We start from the raw sequence: 23425 nt of genomic DNA, 5'->3' as shown, positions 1-23425 counted from the left end.
ACTATAGCCTTCACTCCTACTGACTCGTGTTCATGGCACTAGGAGGCACTCGGCACATTACCAGAGGGGAAAGGTAAACACCAGGCCAGCTACAAACCCTGAAGTCTACGACAGGTGACCTGCCTTCAGGATACACTGGTGTGATAGTGGCACCAATATATTGTGAGAATAACCAACTCACTACCCTTTGATTGGGATTTAAGGCCCACCCATGAAATGGAGTCCATGCTTGACACTGCCAAGGTGGCCAAGAAGTTAGGAAGGCCATGAACCTAGGGGGAAAACAAATACTACTGTTCTGCTAGAGGAACATAGCAATAAAATGACTCTTAGCATTCTTCTATACCCAGAGATGAGGGCCTTGTTCAGCCACCACCAGAGAAGCCCCGCACAGCAGATGGGAACTAATACGGCGTCCCACTTTGAGACACTGGATCCTAAATGGGATGTCTTTCTCAAACTCCTCTCCTCAGGGCTCAGAGATCTGTGAGGAAGAGGAAGTGGAAAGGTTCTAAGAACCAGAGAGGATGAAAGACACCAAGGAAACAGACACCTGCTGACACACATGAACTCAGAGATGGTAGCGGCATTCACAGGGCCTGCACAGGTCCAAGCCAGTGGAATCTCAGCCCTGAGAGGGGGAAGTAGACAGGATTTCCATTCCTAACCAAGAAGCTATCTGCAACTGACCTCTGTCTACTTACAAAGGAATCTGACTGGGTAATTAACCACATGGGAGGGCAGCCTCAGGCCAGCAGTCGATGTCAACATAAAGTGGGTTCCATGGTATGCCTGTGGATGTTTTCTCATGTTACTCTGTGTGTGTGTGTGTGTGTGTGTGTGTGTGTGTGTGTGTGTGTGTATGTGTTACTAATCTTTTGCTTATATATTATGGTTTCTGATTTTGTGTTTATGAGTTTTGTGAGTTTCTTGTGCTTTAAAAAAAATCTGGTTTGACTGTTTTCTAAAGAGATAAGAGAAAGTGTGCAGTTGGGTGGGTGGGTCTGGAAGGAGTTGCAAGAGGGGAAACCCTATTCAGAATACGTTAGGTGAGAAGAATTTATTTTATATAATATAATATATATATACATACATATATTATATAAAAATACAGTGTGGAGCCCCAGACCACGTCAGTAACTTCTACAGTTGCATTATTCAGTTCACACTTCAGTGGAGAACACTGGTTTACTCAGTTTCCAAGAGTTGTCCGATGTTGGCATGTCAACATGTCGATGTTGATGTCCAATGTCAGCATTACCATGCATGAAGCTCTTAAAGGCAGGCAGATGTACCTGAGATTCTAATTTACCTTAACAGTGTTTTAACTTAGTGCAAAATATTTTCTGTTGCCCTTTCAGTAACAAACTGTTAGCTGTTTGCAAAATGGTTTCTCAAAACTTAAGTCTGAAGGAGGCCTGGCATCCTTTTTTAGGTTACAGTCCTATGCTTTGCCATAAATTGGGAGCATTCCTTTCTTCCTTGTACAAAATACAAAAAAGATACTTCTACACAAAACATTAAGGTTTAACATGGTAATTTTCATTATTCCATAGAAAGTATTTTTTTTAACAAAACTGGCATTTCTGAGTTTGCTTACTAGTTCATGGCAATGAAAACACTCAAGGACCACTAACTAGCCCAGGCTGGTGCTGGACCTAAACTGAGCTATGAGGTAAAAGCAGTTCGTACGTACATCTTTAGTTTTGACTTAAGGGCTTCCTCGAGTCCAAGGGTCACACTTTGGACTGGATTAACACAGCATTAAAAGAGCACATCTCACACATCCAGATATTAAATCCTACTAGGCCCTCCTCTCTTTAAAGAGAAAGCTTTCAGAATCAGGGAAAAAAAATTATTTTAAAGCAAATCACATGAAACTATTAACATTGTAACTACATGTCTGTGGACTACTATGTGCAAGACAGTTTTAAGTCAATTTCACAATTCCCATTATAAAACACCACAATCCATCCTTTCCACATCCCTGGGGGAGGTCATCTGTAGTCATTCCCTTCTGTGGAATCTTTTCTGCGATTAATGAATCCAAGGACACTCCTTGGTAGTTGCTTTCCCATCTAAATAATAATCAGATGCAAGAGCTCTTCTGTAGTCATTGGCACTGTTATCCCACCGGCATTCAGTCTTAAATGAAGTCAAACAAGCCATCAGAATCGCGTAGGAAGGGTGCAGCTCTCACTCACCTGTTGGTAATGTCTTCCGGTCTCCTTTGGTCCCACAGACTTCTCCATTGATACAAGCAGGGTTTGAAGAGATCACCGAATTGTCTTCCTGACTAGTTAAATACGGTTTGCTTTGCTCACAAAGCAAGAAACTGTTCTTTTTATTTCCACTCTCTGGGCTTTTGAGTCTGAAATTGGGATGGTTATGCTGTGCTACAGGGCTTCTTAGTGAGTCCTGTGGTGGAAGCTTGCTTTCCTTTTTCTCAAAATTAAATGGCTCTGCCATTTTACAAGTAGAGGCTTCCAAATTATTTCGTGGCATCATATTAGGTGGCAAGTTAATATTCATTGAAGTCTGAGGAAAGAAATATATTCAAGAGGTGAATTGCCAAAGTAGAACTATAAACCCAGGGGACTGTTTTCAAACATTTTATATCAGATAATTCCTATAAACAATACCATGCAGACTTAACCTTGCTATCAAAATCTGGAATACAGTACACAAATATTTACTTATAAGTATAAATTCCAGGCTTGGTAGACTCACTTACACCCACTTGAGCATGAAAAGTGTCGTCTCAGAGATCCACACCATTCTTTATTCTGAAGTACCAGGGACAGAAAAGCCCTTTCACAATTGAAAACACTATTTCCTGTGTGAAGCCTACTTCTTCCTAGTGGAGTATGATACAGTCTATCACTTAAATCAAGCTGCTACTCACTCTGCTTCCTACCTTTTGCCAGGCCGACTCTAACATCATGAACTACCACTTACCCCGAAGGCCCTGCCTCTCCCACCTGCCTGCTCATCAGAGCCATCTTCCTCGAGTCCGCTCAGCTGACCCCTGTTCTCTCTGACTTCATCAAGCATCTGCTTTGACAATCTCCAGCTGAGCTTCATAAGCTGAAAATAAAAATGTATCTCTTTCAAGGACCTATGTGTGTAGCTTCCTCTGAAAACGAGTGACTTGCTGCAAGTTTCCCATGCTGCAGTGGCTGCAAGGGCCTGGGAGGCACACCTGCCGCACACTGCTGGCTGGAGGTTTGCCTGTCACCCTAAGGACGCGACTGCATTCCCTGCCTGGAGGGAAGCCCCTGCAGCAGAACCACGACTCCTCTTCTCGGCAGTGACATGTACCACGCAGGTGAAACTGCCGATTCTTCCAAAACCTCCAAAGGGAGCAGGAGCCAGAAACAAAATGTCACTTAAGGTGGCTTTGAACAAACAAACAGCAGAAAAATGCTTTTGTATCCTAAAACTTCTATTTATTGTTTTAAATTAGATATATTTTAATACAATCCTGACAATAATAAGAGATAATGAATTTGGGAGCCATGAAAACAACACATCCACAGAAAAGGTTTTCTGAACATGCAACATCCAAAAACACTAATTCAGATTCAAATATGCAGAAATCCAAGGTATTTCTGATACTTTCCAGTGCCTCAGTGGTCCTCATCTTAACATACACCATGTATAATCTACGCTGTGAATGCCCTCAGTCTAGCATGCCAGCAAACACTGCCCCAAACACCCCAGCCCAGACTTGAGACAGTTTTCCTCCTCCAAGCTGGCTCTTGCCTCCTTGGTGGCCTTGTGCATTTCAGGAGACATTCTATGCAAAAAGCTGTTTCAGAGCTGCAACTCAGTGGTTCAGGAGAGCAAGATCTCTGAAATCAGATCCAAGCCTTACCTTCCTCATTTAGCGATGCTATTTTGCTCAAACCATTTCATCTTTCTAGGATTTAGTGACTATAAAACGCAGACAGACGCAGTAACTTCCTCAACACTAATCATGAGGATTGGACAAGGGACTGGAGGTAAACCACCCAGGGCAATGGAGGCTGCTCTATAATACCCTCCTCCCTGCGAAGAGCAGCAAACAACTCTCTCAGGACACAGACAGATACAAACAGCAATCACTCCATCACAGATACACACTCCAACTTTTTTTCTTTGTGTCATGAGGAAGGAGTTTGCAAGATTTTGTTTGCTGGCCTTGAACTTGCCATCCTTCTGCCTCGACCCTGATCAGTGCTGGGATTTCAGTGGTAAACCATTATACCCAGGGGAATTCGCATGTTTAAAATAGAAGTAATCTCGGCGTTAAAGTATATTTCTTTACTTCTAAACGCGAGTGACTGGTAAATTGAACCAACTTGTCACCCCTCCACCCACCAGACCAGACTCGGGCCCAGCACCCACTTGAGAATCCGGGTCAGATACCTAATTCTGCAGTTCCCGCGTTAGCAGGGAAACAAAGACCTCTGATTGCTTTAACTCCAGAGGCCCAACAGGAGAAACTTATTTACAGCTGGGGCCCTGGAAAAGCCAAGTGCCAAGAAGAGCGATTGGCACACAGCGGATGCATTAACGAGTGCTCCGGCTTATACCCTGGTGACCCTGCAGATGCTATAGGAGGCAAGAGGGTTTAGGGAGAGACCTAAGGAGTACAAGCAAACAGCGCTCCAGTGTGACTTCAAAGCACCGAATCCACCCGTCTTTGGGTGAAAAGAAAACCAAAGAAACCAAACCAAACCAAACCGCTTTGGACACTTTGTTTCCAAACCGAGCTCCGGGCCCCTGCTTGCCCACACCCCAGTTCCTGGGCACTGGGTCCCTCTAACCCAGTCAGGATCCAGCCACACCCAAACCTATTGGCAAAGCTCTCCCAAGTGCAGGTCCTGTGCCCGCTCAACGCCCGACTTAACGCCCGACCTCAACGTCTAGCTCACAACTTCCGGCTCCCAACGACCCAAGCCGGAGGCCACCTTGACGCCGCGCTCCTGCGCCCTGGTGCCCGGGCTCCTGACCTGGAGAGAGCGGAAAGGGCCGCTGACCCCGACTTGTCTCGGAAGCCTGGTCGTGCTGGCATTTGCCATACCCGCAGAGCCAGGAGCTTCACCCGCGCTCACCTCGCCTCGGCTGCCCAAGGCCGCTCTCGTGCGTGCGGCTGGCCCCGCGCCTGCGCAGTCGGCGCCCACGTGCGCCCGCCCCGCCCACGCGCCCAGGGCTGCAGGTGCTGCGAGGCTGCCCTGATGGGAAGCAGGTGCTTGCGGCCGTGCAGCTCGCGGATGCGGGGCTTTTCTCGCTTTCTCTAGAAAGGGGTCCCGGGAGCACCAGGGGCGAATTTCGAGAGACCCTCCCAGCTAAGGGCTCGCTTTTGGGTGTGCGTGTGAAACTTTACTAACAAATTCAAAAGAACGGCATCTCCACGTGCCTGTCGGCCACTTTCAAGAGGACTCATTGTCAATCGTGTCTACATTTGTTTGTTTTTCGAGACAAGGTTTCTCTGTGTAGTTTTGGTGCCTGTCCTGGATCTCGCTCTGTAGCCCAGGCTGGCCTCGAACTCACAGAGATCCGCCTGGCTCTGCCTCTTCAGTGCTGGGATTAGAGGCGTGCACCACCACTGCCCGGCTTGTCTACATTTTCATCCCAGTCACTTCTTGAGTGTTTAAAAGCATTGCCCAGATTTATGTCCGTATTCTTTTTACATTTTCATTTATTTTGTGCCATGGCACATATGTGGAAGTCGGGGGACAACTTTTGGGAATCAGTTCCCTTGTTTTGTTTTTTTAGACTGTGTCTCACTATGGAAGCCCTGGCTGGCCTGTTATTTGCCATGTTAACGGAGCCATTACTGAACTCACCACAGATCCACCTGCCTCTGGCCATTACTACTTGACCAGGGTGGCCATGAACTCAGAGATATCCCCGTGACTCTGCCTCTGGAATGCTGGGGTTAAGGGCATGGGCTAACCGTTAGGTCTCAAATCCAGAACAAATGGCTGAGATACCTAATTAACATACCAAATTGGACCTGGCCTCCAGGTTCTCCCAGCATCCCCCAGTCCCTACCTGTTAAAGGATATGGCTGGCATACCCCGCTCCCTACCCTAAACTTCTCCAGCCCAGGGGCTGAGCTGTCCTTCCCAATATAACCCAACCATTTTAGCTACCCAGTCTTTTACCTTTACTCTCCTGGTCTCCTGGCTCTCCCCTCCACCAGGGTCATGTTCTCTCTGGACTCTCCTAGATGTCTCTGCCTCTGCTGATGCTCTTCCTCAAATCTCTTAAAACAAACAAACAAAACAAAAACAAAAGCAAAAAACAAAAAAAAAAAAAACAAAAAAACTTCTCCACCATACCTAAAAACAGTCATGCCTTTCCTTTTTTATTTATTTTTCATTCAGCTGCCATGCCTGACATTGCCTTTTTCATTTTTAATAGATTGCTTTTAGACTAGTTTTACCTTTACAGAATGAAGGGATGGAAAAGAGTTCTCATGATGAAGTTACACAGTTTCTCCTACTCTGACATGTTAGTGGGATAAGGTCTTCACCTTTAAGGAACTATTGTCATTAACTAAAGTCCATAATTTATTTAAACTCCTGTCCACTACTATCCATCTTCTGAGCCAGAATCCAACATTACATTTAGTTATCTTTCCATGACTGCGGCAGTTTCTCCTGACTGGGAGTACTGATCAGCCTTTTGGAAGCATGCCCCATGATCATGAAGTTTGTCTGATGCAGCTCTCATGATAGGAACAGAGTGTGAAGTATTCGGAAGACCATGGAGGCAAAGTGACATTTTTATTGTATGACATCTGTGGGAACACTGTCAAAAGAGTGATGCATGGTGAACAATGCCTTGGGGAGCTGTGAGAGATGTTGAAACAGTGTCTGCTCATCACTCCTTTTTTAATAACATACCTTACTAGCAATGTTTGGCCAATTTGTTTTTAAAGTCAAACCCTTCTTTTCCTATGCATGCATGTATTTAGAGTCAGGGTCTCCTGGAGGTAAAGCTCAAAGTGTTTCCATCCTGCACCTTCCAAGCGTCTGGCTAACAGGTGTAAGCCACTACTCTCCACCCAACCCATAATCTGTCATAGGCATCTTAATTGCAAAATGTGTTGTAATACATTACCATCATTTAAGGAGGGAGGCGTCATATTCTTATCGAAAAGACTTTAGCATTGCATATTTTTCCTCCCCAGCAACTATGAAAGTAGTTTAACAGGAGTTAAGTTTTGCTTTTCAAATTGCCATTGAAGACGAGTCTTAATTATTTTCACTCACGACTTAAGTCTACATGGCCCTAAACTTTAAAACATCTTTTTACTGGATAGAGGCGGTTTCCAGAACCTCCAGACTGAAACTGCTCACCTTCCTTCCCTCCCCCAAACTGGACCTGGTCACGATAATTAACACCCTTCTTGCAGCCATGGAACCTGCTGGGATACCTAGCTCAGGAGCCTAGGTCCTCTGCAAGGAGACAGACGCATCCACAGCTTATGGGTAAACGATGGCACTGAGGATCGCAAGTCAAGGGTGTTACGGAAACGCTGCTCAGATCTCTCCCAAGGATGAATGCTCGCCTGCACAGGTAGGCTGCTGACTTGGCCCACCCACGTCCAGTGCAAAGTTTGCAGAACCGGGAAGCCACATCTCGAATTCTTTTATTACTTTATACCACTGACTCATTAGATGACCGGCCAAAGGGTGAGGAGGGAAGATGGCAAGTGAGTACTTCTTTTGACAGAAAGCCCCGGCTTGGGGAGGGAAGGACGAGAGCAGACCAGCCGGCCGGACAAGGGCAAGAAAGCCAGCCTGCCCCAGCCCCCTTGGGGCGTGGGTGAGGGTGCAGACGAGTTGCTGGGCAAGGTCTCTAGGCGCCGCGGGGGCAGAAGGAGGCGGTGCTTCGAAAACCACGCCCACCCAGGTGCTCGGCGTCACGCGGTCCGCGCCGCGCTGATTGGCTCCTCCGGGGAGTCCCGCCCCCTCAGCTGTAGCCGCGCCGGCTTCGGCGTCGCCGCCATCTTTGTTGATGTGTCAGCTCCTCGGGGGTGTTGAGGGGGACCTCGGTTGGGAGCCAGGGATCGGCCGTGGTCTCCACGCGTGACTTCCTCGTCCGCCCCGTGTCGGCGGGACCCGGCCATGGAGACGCTGGCCCGGGAGCCGGAGCTCCATCGGCCTCGGTAGGGCGCGGCCCGGGGCTGGGGACGGACGGTGAGTGGCCGAGGGGCGTCCGGGGCGGGCGGGCGGGCGGCGGGCGGGAGAGCGGGGCTCGGCGGCGGCGGCGGGCGGGCGGGCGGTTCTCCGTGCGCTGTCGGGCCCCGTGGTTCCAGCCCCGGGGGGCCGCGCGCGCGGGGTGACGGCGGCTGGCGGGGCCCTGCGCGGGGTCTCCGGGACGCGGTCCCCGGCGGCACCGCCGTCCCCGGCGGACTGCGACCTCACAGGACCGAGGCCCGGCTCTTGCGGGTGGGGAGTGACCGGGTTCGCCACGCCGCGTTCCTCAGCTGTCCGTCCGTGCACACCGTCAGCCGTGGGGGGATCCTGTCCAGTGTATGTCCCCCTTCCTCCGTAGTCTCGAAGTAGCAGCCCCCGGGAAACAATGCAGCTGGAACTACGGTGGCTCAGCTGCCAGCAGTTGGTGACTTGCTCAGTAGTCACATCTTGATTTTTCTTGAGTATCCAGAACACCTGGGTTCGAATCCTGCCGCTTCCGTTTGTGAGCGTCAGCGAAGGATGTAGTAAAAACATGCCAGCCAACCAGACTTTTCAGACGCTGTGTTACGTTCCTTTGATGGCCAGGCTTTTTGCTTCTTCTCCAGTGATAGGCAGGATGCTTGTCCGAGGAAACTGTGAAGCAAATCAGGATGATAGCGTCTCAAAGGGACACTTGTAGCCTCCCAAAGAAACATCAGTCTGTTAGGTTGCTTGGGTTTTTTAGTGAGGATGTGGCCTCTGGACTGTAACTTCACCTGTCTGTGTGCAGTGTTGATCTTGTGGAGGGCATTCAGGACCCAGAGACGGGGACACTGGGTATAAAGTGCTCTGTGTCTGTGCAGCTACTTTCCAGCTCTTTGCTTATTAATGAGCACACAAATAAAACAACAGTGTTGATTGGCCTACGTCTGTCTTTGTTCCTTTTTGGTCTTTTTATGTTTTAAATTCAGTGAAGATTTTGGGTAGGCCATAAATCTTGTAGTATTGCATCAATGATTCCTCCTTTGTACGGTGAAATGGGTAAGTAGAACTTTGGAAGACTTCCAGAAGATGCGTGGACGTGTGTGTGTGTGTGTGTGTGTGTGTGTTTGTGTTTTAAGGCCTGTTCTAATTCAGAATAATAGAAGCTTAAGTTTTTTTTGTTTTTTTAAACAGAGGTTCCATGATATATGATTGATATTTCATTCTTATCTTTTGCTGACTGAAAGACTGTGTGGTGGTGCAGTGACCACTCAAACATTTAGTTCCTTCACCCACGAGCTAAAGAATTATCCTTTGATACTACTCAGTGAGGCAAGCAGAGCTGGTGATTGCTTAGCATATCCAGTCCTGAAAGTCGTTTATGACCATGGTGACTGTAGTAACAGCAGACTCCACTCAGCTCTTCAAGGAAGCTGTGATGGTTGGAAGCACAAGAGCCAAATTTAGAACATTGTCTTTCCAGTTGAAAGGAGAGTAGTATTCTACCCTAGTTTACAAAAGCTATCTGACTCACTGTAAGAAAGAATATTTAACCCCACATTCTGGTCTGTTTGTGTTCCTTTTAGTAAAAACTAAGGGTTTTCTTCTACTTCTTGTCCTAAATGACTAAGGCCAAGTTTTGAATTTCTCATAAACTCACAAGCATCACTTGGCTTACAATGTTTAGTTGTTCTATTAGAATTTATTTTAGAGACAGCACTAGGATAGACAATTTAGACCTACAAATGATTCTATAATCTTACACCATTTCAAACTCAGTTGAACTTTGTGAACAGAGGTTTTTCTCTGCTCTAAGAAGTAAAATATCAGGGTAGAGGAGCATTAGACACCGAGAGCTGACACAACCCAGTACACTACTGACTGTTAGGAGTGCATTTCTTAATGCTTTTCTGATGAGGTGGGTGAGCTGAGCCTTCACTGTAAGATTAGGGAGTAAGTGCTAATAAATAGTTGTTGTCTTTAATAAACTACATCTTGACAAATTAAATTTAGGCATCAGTCCAACTCCTTAAAGAAAACTTACAAATCCCTGTTTTAATTGAGATCAATTTTTTTATATTCAGTTTTCAGATTTTTAAGAACAAGGAGATAAAAATACGTGTGTTTTCTTAGACTTTATTGCAGTTGGTAGGCTCTTCAAATTAAGAATTCTAAATCAATTTTCTGCCTTAATATTTTAAAAACCATTTTAGAGTTATGTAAAAATGCATAGATCTAAAGTACCAAAACTCTGATTGCCTGTTACAGAGACAGGAGGTGTTAGTGCTGCAGGAGGTATAAACTACCCAATCTCTCACTGAGGGTTAAATATGAAAAGATCAAAAAGAAGCAAACTTGTCAGCACTGTTTCATTTGTATAGTGGATAAAGAACTGAAGTTGAGATTCTGTACATTAAAACTTTAATCCATATTTGATCGCTGTATCTGAAAAATCTTCCTTCTTGCTGAACCATTTCTAAAATTCTTTGAAAACAATTGCCTCAGCTTTCATCTCTTAGAAGTAAAAATTAATCTGCATAAATTTACCTTCTATGAAACCTCAATGTCAGCTGTTTTCATCAGGAAAGCATGACTTAATGTTTCTTCCACAGGTTCTCTTCTGTTCTGTTATTTTAATTTAAAAGCTTAATCTAGGAAAGTGTGTCAAAGTTAATGCATATTAAAGTTTACTATTTAAGGTTATGAGGAGATAATGATTGGATGCTTTTAAATTTGATTTTTACTTTTGCTTGAGTTGTACCAGAATCTTACTAGAACCAAGCAGAAAGGTTTTTTTTTTTTTATGCTTCTTTCAAACTGTATGTGGGAAATGTGCAAACATTTCTTGAAATATTTACACTTTGTTACAAAGGGCAGGAAACCGTTTCATTGGAGAATGGAAATGAACTCACAGGCCTGGTTGTATGTGTTAGTGCATAGTAACTTGAGAAGTGTGCAGCTAGTATTCTTGGGGAGTGGAGTGGTGGCGCATAATTTAAAAGGTATGCTGAACTAAGATTTTCAACTGGATTTAAAACAAGCTCATATGTGTGTGTGTGTGTGTGTGTGTGTGTGTGTGATATATATATATATATATATATATATATATATACAATCTTCTTGTGGAATGCTGGTAGACTTTAAAATACCGTGAATACTGATCTGCAGTGTTTCAGCATTTTACAGTAGCAAAACAAATGAGATTTAACAGTCTCTGTATTAGTCCATTATACCTCAGGTCTGCACCTGAGTGTGCCTGCTTTATTCTGCACTGTGTTCCAACACCTAGAACAATGTCCACATGGAAAAGCTGCACCATGTATTTTTGTATTTCCAAAGATGAGCTCTTTGGAAATTATTTTTGACCTAGTACCTTTGCATGAGGCTTGTTTGATGACCTGCTACCAATTATCTATAAATGGAATTCATTTCTATTTACAGTTTAGTGAACCAGCCTATGGTTTTTTTTTTTTGTTGTTGTTCATAAAGTACTAACTGGTGGGAAACGGAAAAAGAACTGAAAACTATTAATGTTTTCACTTGCATAGTTTTGTGTGGAATAACTCTCTAAAAATATGAGTGTGCTCCCTAAGGTATAAGAGAGGAGTTGGAGTAGCGCCTGGCATTGAGCCGTGTGATGGCTTGCCTACAGCTGATGTGCTCCACTCAGAGCGAAGCCGGTTCCCACTGCACCAGGCCTAAGTGTGAGCTGGTGCTATCCTACTGTGTCAGAAACAGGAAGAGAATTAAGAGGGATTTTGTGATTGTGTTATACTTTCCTTCATGAGTAACTTATTACAAAGTCAACATAGCTTCTTTTCTTACTTCAGAATAGCAATGCACATTGTAATCAATAACCATACTTACTGTATTTGTGAATATGAATTTAGTTTGCCCAGCACATAAAAGAGTCTTGTAATCAATAACCATACTTACTGTATTTGTGAATATGAATTTAGTTTGCCCAGCACATAAAAGAGTCTTGTAATCAATTTAGTTTTACCATCCTCCCCTTTTGTAGCCTACTGGTAGACTATTCAATCTTTGATAATTTTGATGACAGCATTTCTTCTAAAAAGAAAAAAACTTGGACAACGTCCAAATAGTTCTACATCAGCATTGCTAATTGGGGACGCCTGTAGGGGAACTCAGCTGTCTCTCCCTGCCCCCTAGTTAATGGTAGACAGATCAGCTTATCATAGGGTTGGTTGGTTTCTGTCTTCAGCAGTTCTTATGTACTCCTCAGCATTGACATTGTTATGTGTAAAGCATAGATCCTCCTTAACATATCCTTTTCCTCTGGTCACCAGTCAGTCTTCACTGGGGTCTCAGGAAACTAAATCTGCATAGTTTTAATGGATATCAGATGCCAATTTGTATAATGACTTTTTCACAGGTCACGACAAATTAAGAGACAGTATGTAAATTACTTGTCTTTAAGTTTAGTTTTTTTTTGTTTTGTTTTTTTGTTTTTTTGTTTTTTTGTTTTTTTTTGGTTTTTCAAGACAGGGTTTCTCTGTGTAGTTTTGCGCCTTTCCTGGAACTCACTTGGTAGCCCAGGCTGGCCTCGAACTCACAGAGATCCGCCTGGCTCTGCCTCCCAAGTGCTGGGATTAAAGGCGTGCGCCACCACCGCCCGGCTCATAAGTTTAGTTTTTAATTGATAGAATATGTGAGCAAATTGTTAGCTTGGGTAAACAGGTTATTTTTATTTATTTTTTTTTTCTGTTACCTAGATGAAGCTCCTGTAGAATGTGCGATACATTTTCCATTGTTCTGCATTGTCTTGTACACTAGAAGTCTCCTTACTAGAGCCCACTAAAGACTGTTCCACCCCAGATCATTTCACAAAGCCAGTGGGTCCTGATACCATTGAGAAGAACTGAACAGAATTTGCAAAAATGTCAGTAAATGTCATACAGAGTGTATTTGTTAGGTTTATCTGTTTATTGCTGTTATTGTTTGATATTTCAGAAGTCTCAGTTTAGAGTAAATTTCCTTGTTGCAAGAACTGCGCTCATTTAAAAGGTGGCCTCCTTCAAAAGGGTCACGAAAGGCTGTGTCTGTCGATGAGCGTAGACGAAGTGTGGTTTCAGTTTACCGGAGATTGTTTTTGTGCTTATTGTAATAGGAAACTTTAGAGAAAGATATGGCGTTCGAATCAGTCCTTAAGCACAATCAGTCTCTAGGTAGACCGAAAGGAAGAACATTTTAGATGAGGGCAAATCCACGGAAATGTGAGTGTGCAAGATGGGGACCAGGAGTGTCTTGGCGGAAGACGACACTACAGTAGAAGAGCAGGATTTTCTGAAGATGGCCAGAGATGATGTTTGGAAACTAATATGACCGCTTTACTGAGAACTCTCAGTGATTTCATTTAAAAAACAAAATAACAGTTAAAAAAAAGTCACAAACGTATTCTCCCTGAAGAAAAATTGAAGCTATCAGGCCCTAACTGTTTGAATCAGTGGTGTCTGTCTAATCCTACTCCCAGAGAGACAGGTTTTCTATGTTTTCTTTTGCTAGCCTCTTTAGGGTGGAGACAGAACTTCGTTAACTGAAACTGTAAAGAGGGAAGAGGAGGGTCCGGGTACATCTCTGCAGCTGGCCGTGTGTGATTACCGTCTGAGAAGTGCTAAGTGTAGAATGGATAGCAAGAGTGCTGCAGATCCTTTTAATCATGGAAGGCTCGCTTCACAAGTGGTTCCGGGTCCTTTTTTGACTGTCAGTGTACTACATACATCATCACTTCTCTGAATTGGATGATTCGTCACTTCCCTTAGGAACCCTGTCTCCACCCCCTGTGACTGTCCCAAGTAATCTGCCCTTCTATTAACTACTTTGCTCTTTGTCTCGAAGTTACAGGAAGAGAGATTGAACGAGGTTGAGAAAGCAAATGTTCTGGGTGTGAGATGAAGCCTGGGCTGGGTTGCATGGAGGGGGCAGTGACAGAAAAGCAGGAGAACAGATTGCTAAAGGGACTAGGAAAGCCAAGGAGAAAAGGATGGTTATGTGTGAGAAGCCATCGGAAGGAAGGTGCCCAGATACATGTACTCAAGTAGAATTTCGGTTTGTCCCCTTTGTGAAGCCTGGAGAATGCTCCAGTAGGAAGGACTGTGTGCAGCAGACCTTACTATGCACAGGCATAGCGTGAAGAAGAGGGACAACTCCGTGTCTGTGACTCGGGGTGCAGAACTGGAAACTCATCTGGGCATCAGCTGTGGGCTACTGCTTCAACTTAGCTAACTGAGTAAGTGCTAAGAAGGGAGAAAGAGTTGGGAGCCCTGGAGACCAAGGATGCTAAATAAAGGAATGTGTTTTTCTGTTGACAAATCATGACAGACAAATAAGAGCCTTAAAGTTGATAAAATGTGTTCGTTCTTAACGGAATACTGGGGAGTCACAATGCCTTTATCATCTGTTCTCTCTTAAAGGGATTCCTTGTCTACGGTGAGTCCAGCATCTGTTGGTAGAGCGCTAACTAGTTATGAAGTTTAAAGCCACTGCAGTTTTACAGTGTAAGATATTAAAGTCAGCAGCAGCGAATTATATCTTACATTTATTGTATATCATATCGTGTGTTATATCTTTAAAGAAAGTTACTTTGAGTGAGCTAGTCTGTAAGGTGCTTTGAGACTGGTAAACATGTCTGAGATTCATTTTTTTAATTCTAAGATTTTGAGAATAAGTTACCAAGATTCTTATGTGTTCACTGTATTTATTTGTCCAGTCTAGTCTTTAATGTCAATACGGGCTTGGGCTTGCTTATGAAACATCTACAGCACGATAGTGTTCATTTGTGTCATTGGGAGGTAGGTGAAACAGTGAAGTGATTGGGAGCCTGAGATCAGTGGCTGTAGTAATTGTTGTCTCCACAGGTGATCCAGAGGAACAGAATTGGACAGACAAGGTGGCTTTTCTTACTATAGTGACTCCTTTCTACATTTAGAATAATGTTCTTCAAGCACTAGCTTTATTTTTTGCAGGCCTTAGGTCAGCAAGTATTTGAGAGTTCACTGGGTGCTGGAAATCATATAGTAGAATCAAATGTTGTACAAGTCTTAGAATTTATTATAATTTATCCTTAACAAAATTCACTCCTGCTTAGTGTTCTGAGAGTTCTATGTGGCCAATCTTCTCTTCCTGGTTCCAGTGTCCTCTAATCATCACCCTTCTCAAAGTTTGATGTGAGCACACATTTTTCTGTTCTGCAATTTAATTTGCTTTATTTTCCACTTGCATACTTCTTTTTGGAATTACTTCATTGTAGTTTCTCATCTGCCCAGTTGCAGTATGGTCTCGTCTTTGGTAACTTATCTGTCTGTCTGTGCACTGTTGAAACATACCAGAGACACGGACAGTTCTTTTCATCAAGACCAGTAGGATCTTTTTTTAATTAAAAGTTTTTATTTTTGCCGGGCGGTGGTGGCGCACACCTTTAATCCCAGCACTCGGGAGGCAGAGCCGGGCGAATCTCTGTGAGTTCGATTTATATTTAATTATGTGTATATGCATGTTGGGGTTAAGGGTTGTGCATATGAGTACAGTGCCAGAGGATGTCAAGCTAGGGTATTGGATCTCCTGGAGCTATAGGTACAGGCAGTTGTGAGCTGCCCAACATGGGTGCTGGGAACTGAACTTGAGTTCTTTGCAAGATCAGTATGCACTCTTAACTGCTGTACCATCTCTCCAACCCCTGGTAAAAGATTTTATATTCTGTATTTCAGGATAATTTTTGAAGTTGACTAATTTTCCATAGAGAAGGAACCTTTGTAAATAAATAAAAAGGTATTCTCACCTAGTCAAGTAAAGTGCTGCTCTCGCTGACCTAGACAGTAGATATAAGTAAGCTCTGTTTGATCTGCGCTAAGGAAAATGCTTTGAATCAACAGTGGAACTGGGTTCCCAGATCCCTACCGAGGAGAAAAGCTGCTTCCTGTCAAGGGTCAGTTCCCGACTAGGTCTCTGAGCTGCAGCTGTCTTGTTACTTTTACGTCTCCTTGGTGATTTTGTGTCATCTTCACTCACGTGCAGTGTGCTGTCTTGCTCTGAGATTGCTGTCTAGAGCCTCCATTGCTGTCGTCCTGCCCACACCCTGCAGGGCTTCTGCCCACAACCCTGAAGAGCACTCCTCCTTACTGGTCTCCAGTTACTCCTCCGTACACCTGCAGCTGCAAACCAGAACTAACTAGTATGGCTGGCTGGCCACCCCAGAGAGGAACTACTGAGAGGCTGTGCGGGCCTACGGGTTGTGTCCCTTTAGCTGACTGTCCTCCTCCTCTCCTCTAGGGAGGGAAGGAAGGCCCTTATTGATGGAGTTATGAGTGGTCCACTTTATGGTCATAGAGTGTGTGTGTAGAGATGTAAAGGCTCTTAGTTTAATTTTTAAAATTCATTTGATTCCTTAGATGTAAATGAAGATCAGGAGCAGATTTGAAGAAATGCAAAGTGAATTGGTACCAGTCAGCATGTCAGAGACAGAGCACATGGCCTCCATTTCTTCTGATGCAAATACTGGGAAAACACCTGAGTTAAAAGAAGACTTGTGCAACCCATTTTCTGGTGATGAAAGCAGCAAATTAGAAACCGAATCTGAACTATTGTCATTGAACTCGGACAAAATTTTATGTCAACCTAATGAACACAGTTGTCAAATTGAACAAGAAAACCTTATTCCAGACTGTGGTGGTGGTGAGAATTCTTGTGTTAAAACAGACGCGTGCTCAGAAAACTCTGAACAAATAGATGACTTTCCTGCTGGGGACTTTGCAAAACAAGTGTCCAAAACAAGTGACCCAGAACAGACGGTGACACAGATACTGGCAGAGTTGAGGTCCTCTGCATCTACAGAAGCCAGTGACCCAAAGACGTCCTCAGCAAGCCTCTACGACACAGACTGCACCAGGAAACTCATTTCTCAGATAAAGACTGTTTCAACATCAGATGATTTGTTGGGAGAAATCGAATCTGAGCTCTTGTCTGCAGAGTTTGCAGAGGAACACCAAGTACCAAATGGAGTGAATAAAGGCGAGCACGCCTTAGCCCTGTTTGAGAAGTGTATGCATGGCAAGTACTTGCAGCAGGAGCTCACGATTAAGAAGTAAGTCTAGTCTGTGGGAGGAAACAAGGGCAGAACTGCACTTTGTCTAAGGAAAGTAGTCTTGTCCACATCTCATTTCAGAACGCAGTGTCTACTCCCTTAATAACTGAGCACCTCACGTTTGCTGCTTCTGCTGGCTATTGTAAGTCTAAGGAAATAAAGAGTAAACAGTGTAAGCGCATTAGGGAGTGAGAACCTTGTGTAAAGGAATTCACATTATGTCAGAATAATTCAAAAGGAAATTGAAAGTCATGAAATTTAAGTCTGGAAGCTTAAAATATGGAGAACAGAATTTGAGCATATTGTGCTTTTAGACTTCTATTTGTATAGGGTTTTGATGATAGTTTGATTTTCTTCAGCCTGTTTTTGTTTTGTTTTGTTTGTTGGTTGGTTGGTTTTTCAAGACAGGGTTTCTCTGTGTAACAATCCTGGCTGTCCTGGAACTTGCTCTGTAGGCCAGACTGGCCTTGAACTCACAGAGGTCCACCTTCCTCTGCCTCTGCCCCGCTCCCCTCTCTTGAGTCCTGAAATTAAAGGTGTGCACTGCCACCTCCCAGCTTAATTTTTCCATTTTTTAATTAAAATTTAATTTTTTTTAAATTTAAGTTTTCTAATTTTTTTAATTAAAAAAATGAGTGTGTTATGATGGGAGGGGTGTGTACATGTGAAAGTCAGAGAACAACTTTTTTGAGTCATTCCTCCCCTTCTGCCTTTACATAGGTTCTGGGGATCAAATCCCTTTTTCTCAAGAATGTCTCTGCTCACTGGATCTAGCTTGGAACATGCTGACTTGTGATGCACTCTGCTTTCCCACTGAACCCTCTGTGCTCCTGTCCTTTAGGCTTAGGGCTCCTTCCCCACGGCCCTGCAGTCTGTACCACGCCATAGCACCGTCCCCACGGAGTCTTCCTCATGCCCTTCTCTAGTTTTCTTAGATGGTGACTCCTAACAGTTTATACAGCACTTACAAATTTAAAGCTGTGTTCACTTATTAGTATCATATGCTATATGTGACTGGCACACGTCTTGACTTATGGAATCTTACAGATACACAGTATGTACTGCTGTCATCCTGAGGTGTGTTAAGGTACCCGAGACACAAACTAAGAAACTGCTTCATGAGTTTGGTTTTAGAAGTTTTCTCAGTTGTGACTGAAAATCATCAGGTTGTTGGACGACTAAAAAGTATTAGGAGTACAGTAAAAAAAAATGAAACCAACAGCTCCTCTCTTTGTTCTACCCTGTCAGAGCAGGAGCAGCGTGGTAGAGTGGGGTTAGGGCGTTAATGGGAAGCCTGAAATTGAAGAGTCCCGTTGGCTGGGTCAGATGGTTCATCCCTATGAGAGAGGCGGTACTTACCTGCGGTTACTCTTGTGGCCATTACGGCATCATAGAAGTGTCAAATGTTATTGGAAGCTTCATTGATTTTTGTTGTTGTTGTGGTTTTACATATAATATTTTTACTTCCAAATAAAATGCTTGTTGGTTCAGGTAAGCAACTAGATGTTTTTCTTAACTTTTACCTCCATTTAATATTTGCGAAGAACACTACATTTGAGTTCCTTTGATCGAAATTTTCATAAATACATCCTTTCCCAAATGTCTGAGTTCGTGAGGTTTTTTTTTTTTTTTTTTTTGGCAAAATTGTATGTATTGAAGATGTACAGTGCAGTGATTTAAAAGCCATTATGACTCTGCAATCAAACTGGTAAACATATCTATCCTCTCACGTAGTTATGTGTGTGGTGTGAACCCTTAAGATTTACTCTCTTTGCAGATTTCCTCTCTTCCTTCTCCGGGTCTGTCTGTATGTCCCCACCCGCTTTCTTCCCTTCCCTTCCCTTTATTCTCTTCCCTTTCCTTTTTTTCATCCTCTTCTCTGTGCATTGTGCTAAAAGACCTTAAAAATGATAGACATGTACTCTGCCACGTCCTCAGCCCTATTATCACCATGTTGTACATTAAATTCCCCAGAACTTGTCTTAACCTGGAAGTTTGTACTCTTTGGATCTCATCTCCTGTATCCTCTACTTTCTGGTTCCAGGAAAATACCACTCCACTCTGTTTGCATTATTCTGTTATCCCATCCATCAGTAATATTGTTCAATTACCCAACTTATATTCTTGAGGATAGTTGTCGGTGTGGAGTGTGTACATGACATCTAAGAATAACAAATAACAAATTTAGGCTGTGGGTGTGGCCAGTGGTAAGGTGCTTGCCTAGTAGGGCTGATTGGCCAGAGATTTTTTTTTTAAATATCTGATGTATGAATCAACAAAGTGAGTATTTAGGCTTGCTAACAAAACTAGCAGCTCTTACCTTTCTCATCTTCCTACCTTTTCTTATATAGACAAGATTGGAAATAGTTTATCCTTAAACATAAAATCACTTGATGGCAAAGACATGCTCTGAGAAGGCATCATTAAGTGTGGGGTTTTGTTCTTATATGAATATGGTATTTTATTATAAAAAAGATTGCTTGAGAGTATTGACTTATATAATCATAGGTGTCTACATCTAATCTATAGATAAATAACATTCCATATCTTATATCTATTTTTGCTTTATTTATATTCCCCTTTTATGTTTAGGTTAATTAAAGAAAATAAGAATCATCAGGAACTCATCTTAAATATTTGCTCAGAAAAAGACAATTTAAGAGAAGAACTGAAAAAAAGAACAGAAACAGAGAAGCAGCATATGAACACAATTAAACAGGTAAAAAAAAATAATTCTTCCAAGACCATACTTAAATTTAGAAAGTAAACTCCTGAACAAACAAACAAATAAACAAACAGAAAACATGTAATAAGTTAAAAACATTTCAAATGCAAGAAGATGTGGTTGATACATTGTGCACCCCAATAAACTTATCTGAGGGTCAGAGACCAGAACAGCCACTATATTAAACGTAGATTTAGGCAGTGGTAGCACATGCCTTTAATCCTAGCATTCAGGAGGCAGAGACCTGTCTGGATCTCTGTTAGTTCAAAGCCCCACTGGAAACGGCCAGGCATGGTGACACACACCTTTAATCCCAGGAAGTGATGGAAGGGAGCAGAAAGATATATAAGTCATGAGGACCAGGAACTAGAGGTCTTTTTTAAGCTTTTAGGCTTTTAGCAGCAGTTCAGCTGAGATCCATTTGGATAAGGACACAGAGGCTTCCAGTTTGAGGAAACAAGGTCAACTGAGAAATTGGCGGGGTGAGGGTTGGCTGTGGCTTGTTCTGTCTCTCTGATCTTTCAGCATTCACCCCAATACCTGGCTCCCAGGTTTGTTTTTATTAATAATACCTTTTAAGATTTGTGCTACAGGAAACTACTTTGTATTTAAAGCATTAGAATGAGCCTGAATTATTTTATATAAATAATTATTTGTTTAACTGTTCCAAATATGACACATTTTCTTTCCAAACCATGAAAAAGGCTTGATTTGATTTAACTTCTTACCAATTAAGAGAAGATGTAGTTAATAGTAGTGACACCTAGACATTTCTGTCTGGCTTCAGGATCTTTTTCTCACTGTGGTTCTAATATGGTTTCATTCCCAGTGTTGTGAGTTCTACTGTGAAGGTCATGGACATCAGGCTAACTGGTGTCCATAGCTGGAACTTTTCTTTCTCTCTTTTCCATTGTGTGTTTGCTACATGGATGGACGGGTGAGTTCTTAGGTTGGTAACGGAGCAAAAGCTGCTCTTGGTTTTTCTGAGCTGTTTTTTCTTCTGTGGACAGAGTGGGAGTGTCCTGTGCTGGGTGGTGGACTTAGCACTGGCGTGTTCTGAGAAATGGATCGTGTGGTTTTCTTCCTTGTGGGGCATCATAAGGAAGGCACACTTCAGCTAGAAGTGCTAGGAGACAGTGGAGAAGCAGGCTTGGAGTGGACCTGCAGTCCGTCATTTACACAGGCATTGTCCTGCTGCTCATGACTGTTCCTGTTCTTTCCCAGAAAGCTGTCTGATGAAAGCAGCAGCAAACAGCTGTATAATAAAAAATTTAACCAAGTTTTCATTTATTTGTGTTTTAATATGTATTTGTTGCACTTTTACATAATTGAAAGGAGATTGTAAGCTGTTGTATGCAGTAGTTAATTGTGATTTTTTTTTATGTGCTCCAGGTCTACCATATGTAAGCCAAACTTAAAGGCCTGTGAGGGAACCTGAGGAATAGTCAGGATCCATATTTTGCATTCTTCATTTGCATTGTATGTATTAATTGTATCATTGGTCTGTTTGGTACAGCTATAAAATATAACCTGGAAATCATTCTTTTTACAGTTAGAATTAAGAATAGAGGAACTGAACAAAGAAGTTAAAGCTTCTCAAGATCAGCTAGTTGCACAGGATGTCACAGCTAAAAATGCAATTCAGCAAATCCACAAAGAGATGACCCAGAGGATGGACCAGGTATTTCATATCACTATTAATTTGATAGTTTGGTACTTGTTTATTAGAATATAACAGCTATTGTGACTCTGGTGACACTCATAGAAAGAGCTTTGAAAGGAAGCGAAGGACTGGAGGGTGACTCAGCTGGGAAGACTGCTTGCTGATCTTGCAGAAGTCAGGAGTTTGTATTCTAGCATCCAGTCAGGTGGCTCCCAGCCACCTATCACTCCAGTGCCAGGGTTTCCATGCCCTCTTGTATCCTCCCAGGGCATTCACATGCTTGTGCTCAGACAGAGACAAACACACATACACATAAATACAAATAAAAAAATAAATCATAAACAGTGCTAAGGCAATCATAAATACATGCTAATTTTTAAAAAGTTAATAAATTAAGAAATATATGGGACACAATGAGAGTGACCTCTCCACCTGTGTCTCCATTCCCTTCCTATCTCTTTCCTTGTTCCATAACTAGTTATTGACATTCTGTTACATCACATGTACATGTACTTGAGACACCTGCTTGTGTATACATGTTTTCACTAGCCCCTTTGTGTCGCCACAACCAAACACTTGAGTCTAGATACTCTATTACAAAAACAGGTGCATATTGATGTTATAGTTCTAGCAGTTCAAGAGCAGGACAACCCAGACAGAGTAGTTGTATTAGGTGACTTCTGGTGGCTGGAAGCCGGATTCTTTCTTTCTTTCCAAGTGTCTGCCTGCCAATCTTGCTAGCCAAACCCCACTACAAGTGTGAGGTTACAGGAGCTGCGATGGATGGTCCTCTTCCTGGGGCCCAGAGTGGGCCAGAAACCAGCAAGGAGGCAGATGTGGAGAAGGGAAACACACACTAAAAACCACACCAACCAAAGTAAAAGCAGTAAGAAAGGGCTGGGAGCTTAGTACGAAAGTATATGCCTGCACTGCAGGAAATGGTTTTTAGCTGTAGGTGTTTTTATGTGAAAATATTTTTATTAATGCGAGCTGATGTTTTCTTTCTAAGGCCAATAAGAAATGTGAAGAGGCCCGTCAAGAAAAGGAGGCGATGGTAATGAAGTATGTGAGAGGTGAGAAGGAGTCTCTAGACCTCCGCAAAGAAAAAGAAACACTTGAGAGAAAACTTAGAGATGCAAATAAGGAGTTGGAGAAAAACACTAACAAAGTTAAGCAGCTTTCTCAGGAGAAAGGGCGGCTGCAGCAGCTCTATGAATCGAAGGTATACCTTGTGCCTCTTCCCCAGTCACACAGCAGGGTAGGACTGAAGCAGTCAGTGTGTTTTATTAGCTTACTTTCATGCGTGTTTTAGGTGCCTCATTCCTTGCTGCTAGAAAGGTTTTTCTTAATCATTTTTAAAACTTTCTTTTAGAAGCTGTTGGAAAAATTAGTTTGTATCTCAAAAAAAAAAAAAAACAACTTTGCTAAAATATGTACATATTAATGTCAGTTGTGAATAGCTTTAGAATTAAAGGTATCATTTGGCCAGAGTCTTCCTTTTTTTTTATTTAATACCTTTTCCCCCTGCAGTGCCAGGGACTGGGTCTGGGTCTTCCTACAGGCTGGGCACGGTCACCACTGCTGAGCGCATCTCCAGCATGGCCAGAATCTTAGTGCAATATTTAGTTTCCTGGAGACTAGAATTCACATTTTCTTACTGACAAATGTATTTATTCTAAAGCTGTCCTAGAAGGCTGAATGGCTGAAGTTGTAGCTATTCAGAGCTCTTGCTATTGTCTTTTAGTTTGGAAATGTTGTCACTGTCCTCCGGAATTCTA

The 23425-nt window shown here is 43.0% G+C and overlaps 2 protein-coding genes across 26 annotated transcripts in view; one reads left to right on the top strand and one right to left on the bottom strand.

The window, feature by feature from the left end:
- Window positions 1–5179, bottom strand: part of Tdrd1 (tudor domain containing 1) — a 43779-nt gene extending 38600 nt beyond the window's left edge. For 5 of the 20 annotated variants that reach the window (XM_015997154.3, XM_076563358.1, XM_015997156.3 and 2 more), the window contains exons 1-2: window positions 2959–3203; window positions 2205–2538 (exon numbers count right to left, since the gene is read on the bottom strand). In XM_015997154.3, the coding sequence (XP_015852640.2) occupies window positions 2205–2538; window positions 2959–3084 (460 nt within the window). In that variant the 5' untranslated portion in view covers window positions 3085–3203. Of the gene's footprint in view, window positions 1–2204; window positions 2539–2958; window positions 3207–3877; window positions 4877–4997 lie in introns of those variants that run through there. The other 15 variants (XM_042265748.2, XM_076563360.1, XM_076563356.1 and 12 more) reach the window with 7 other exon arrangements.
- Window positions 5180–7966: 2787 nt separating this feature from the next.
- Ccdc186 (coiled-coil domain containing 186) overlaps window positions 7967–23425 on the top strand; it is a 33354-nt gene continuing 17895 nt past the window's right edge. The window contains exons 1-6 of one of the 6 annotated variants that reach the window (XM_076563351.1): window positions 15273–15346; window positions 15446–15637; window positions 16568–17259; window positions 19852–19978; window positions 21537–21665; window positions 22657–22869. In XM_076563351.1, the coding sequence (XP_076419466.1) occupies window positions 16574–17259; window positions 19852–19978; window positions 21537–21665; window positions 22657–22869 (1155 nt within the window). In that variant the 5' untranslated portion in view covers window positions 15273–15346; window positions 15446–15637; window positions 16568–16573. Of the gene's footprint in view, window positions 8199–8706; window positions 9219–14545; window positions 14678–15046; window positions 15638–16567; window positions 17260–19851; window positions 19979–21536; window positions 21666–22656; window positions 22870–23425 lie in introns of those variants that run through there. The other 5 variants (XM_076563349.1, XM_076563353.1, XM_076563352.1 and 2 more) reach the window with 5 other exon arrangements.

This window comes from Peromyscus maniculatus, chromosome 1, assembly GCF_049852395.1.
Source record: "Peromyscus maniculatus bairdii isolate BWxNUB_F1_BW_parent chromosome 1, HU_Pman_BW_mat_3.1, whole genome shotgun sequence".
In the NCBI taxonomy this organism is placed as follows: domain Eukaryota; kingdom Metazoa; phylum Chordata; class Mammalia; order Rodentia; family Cricetidae; genus Peromyscus; species Peromyscus maniculatus.
The sequence above is the reverse complement of the archived record's forward strand: the minus strand, read 5'-3'. Positions and strand labels throughout refer to the sequence as shown.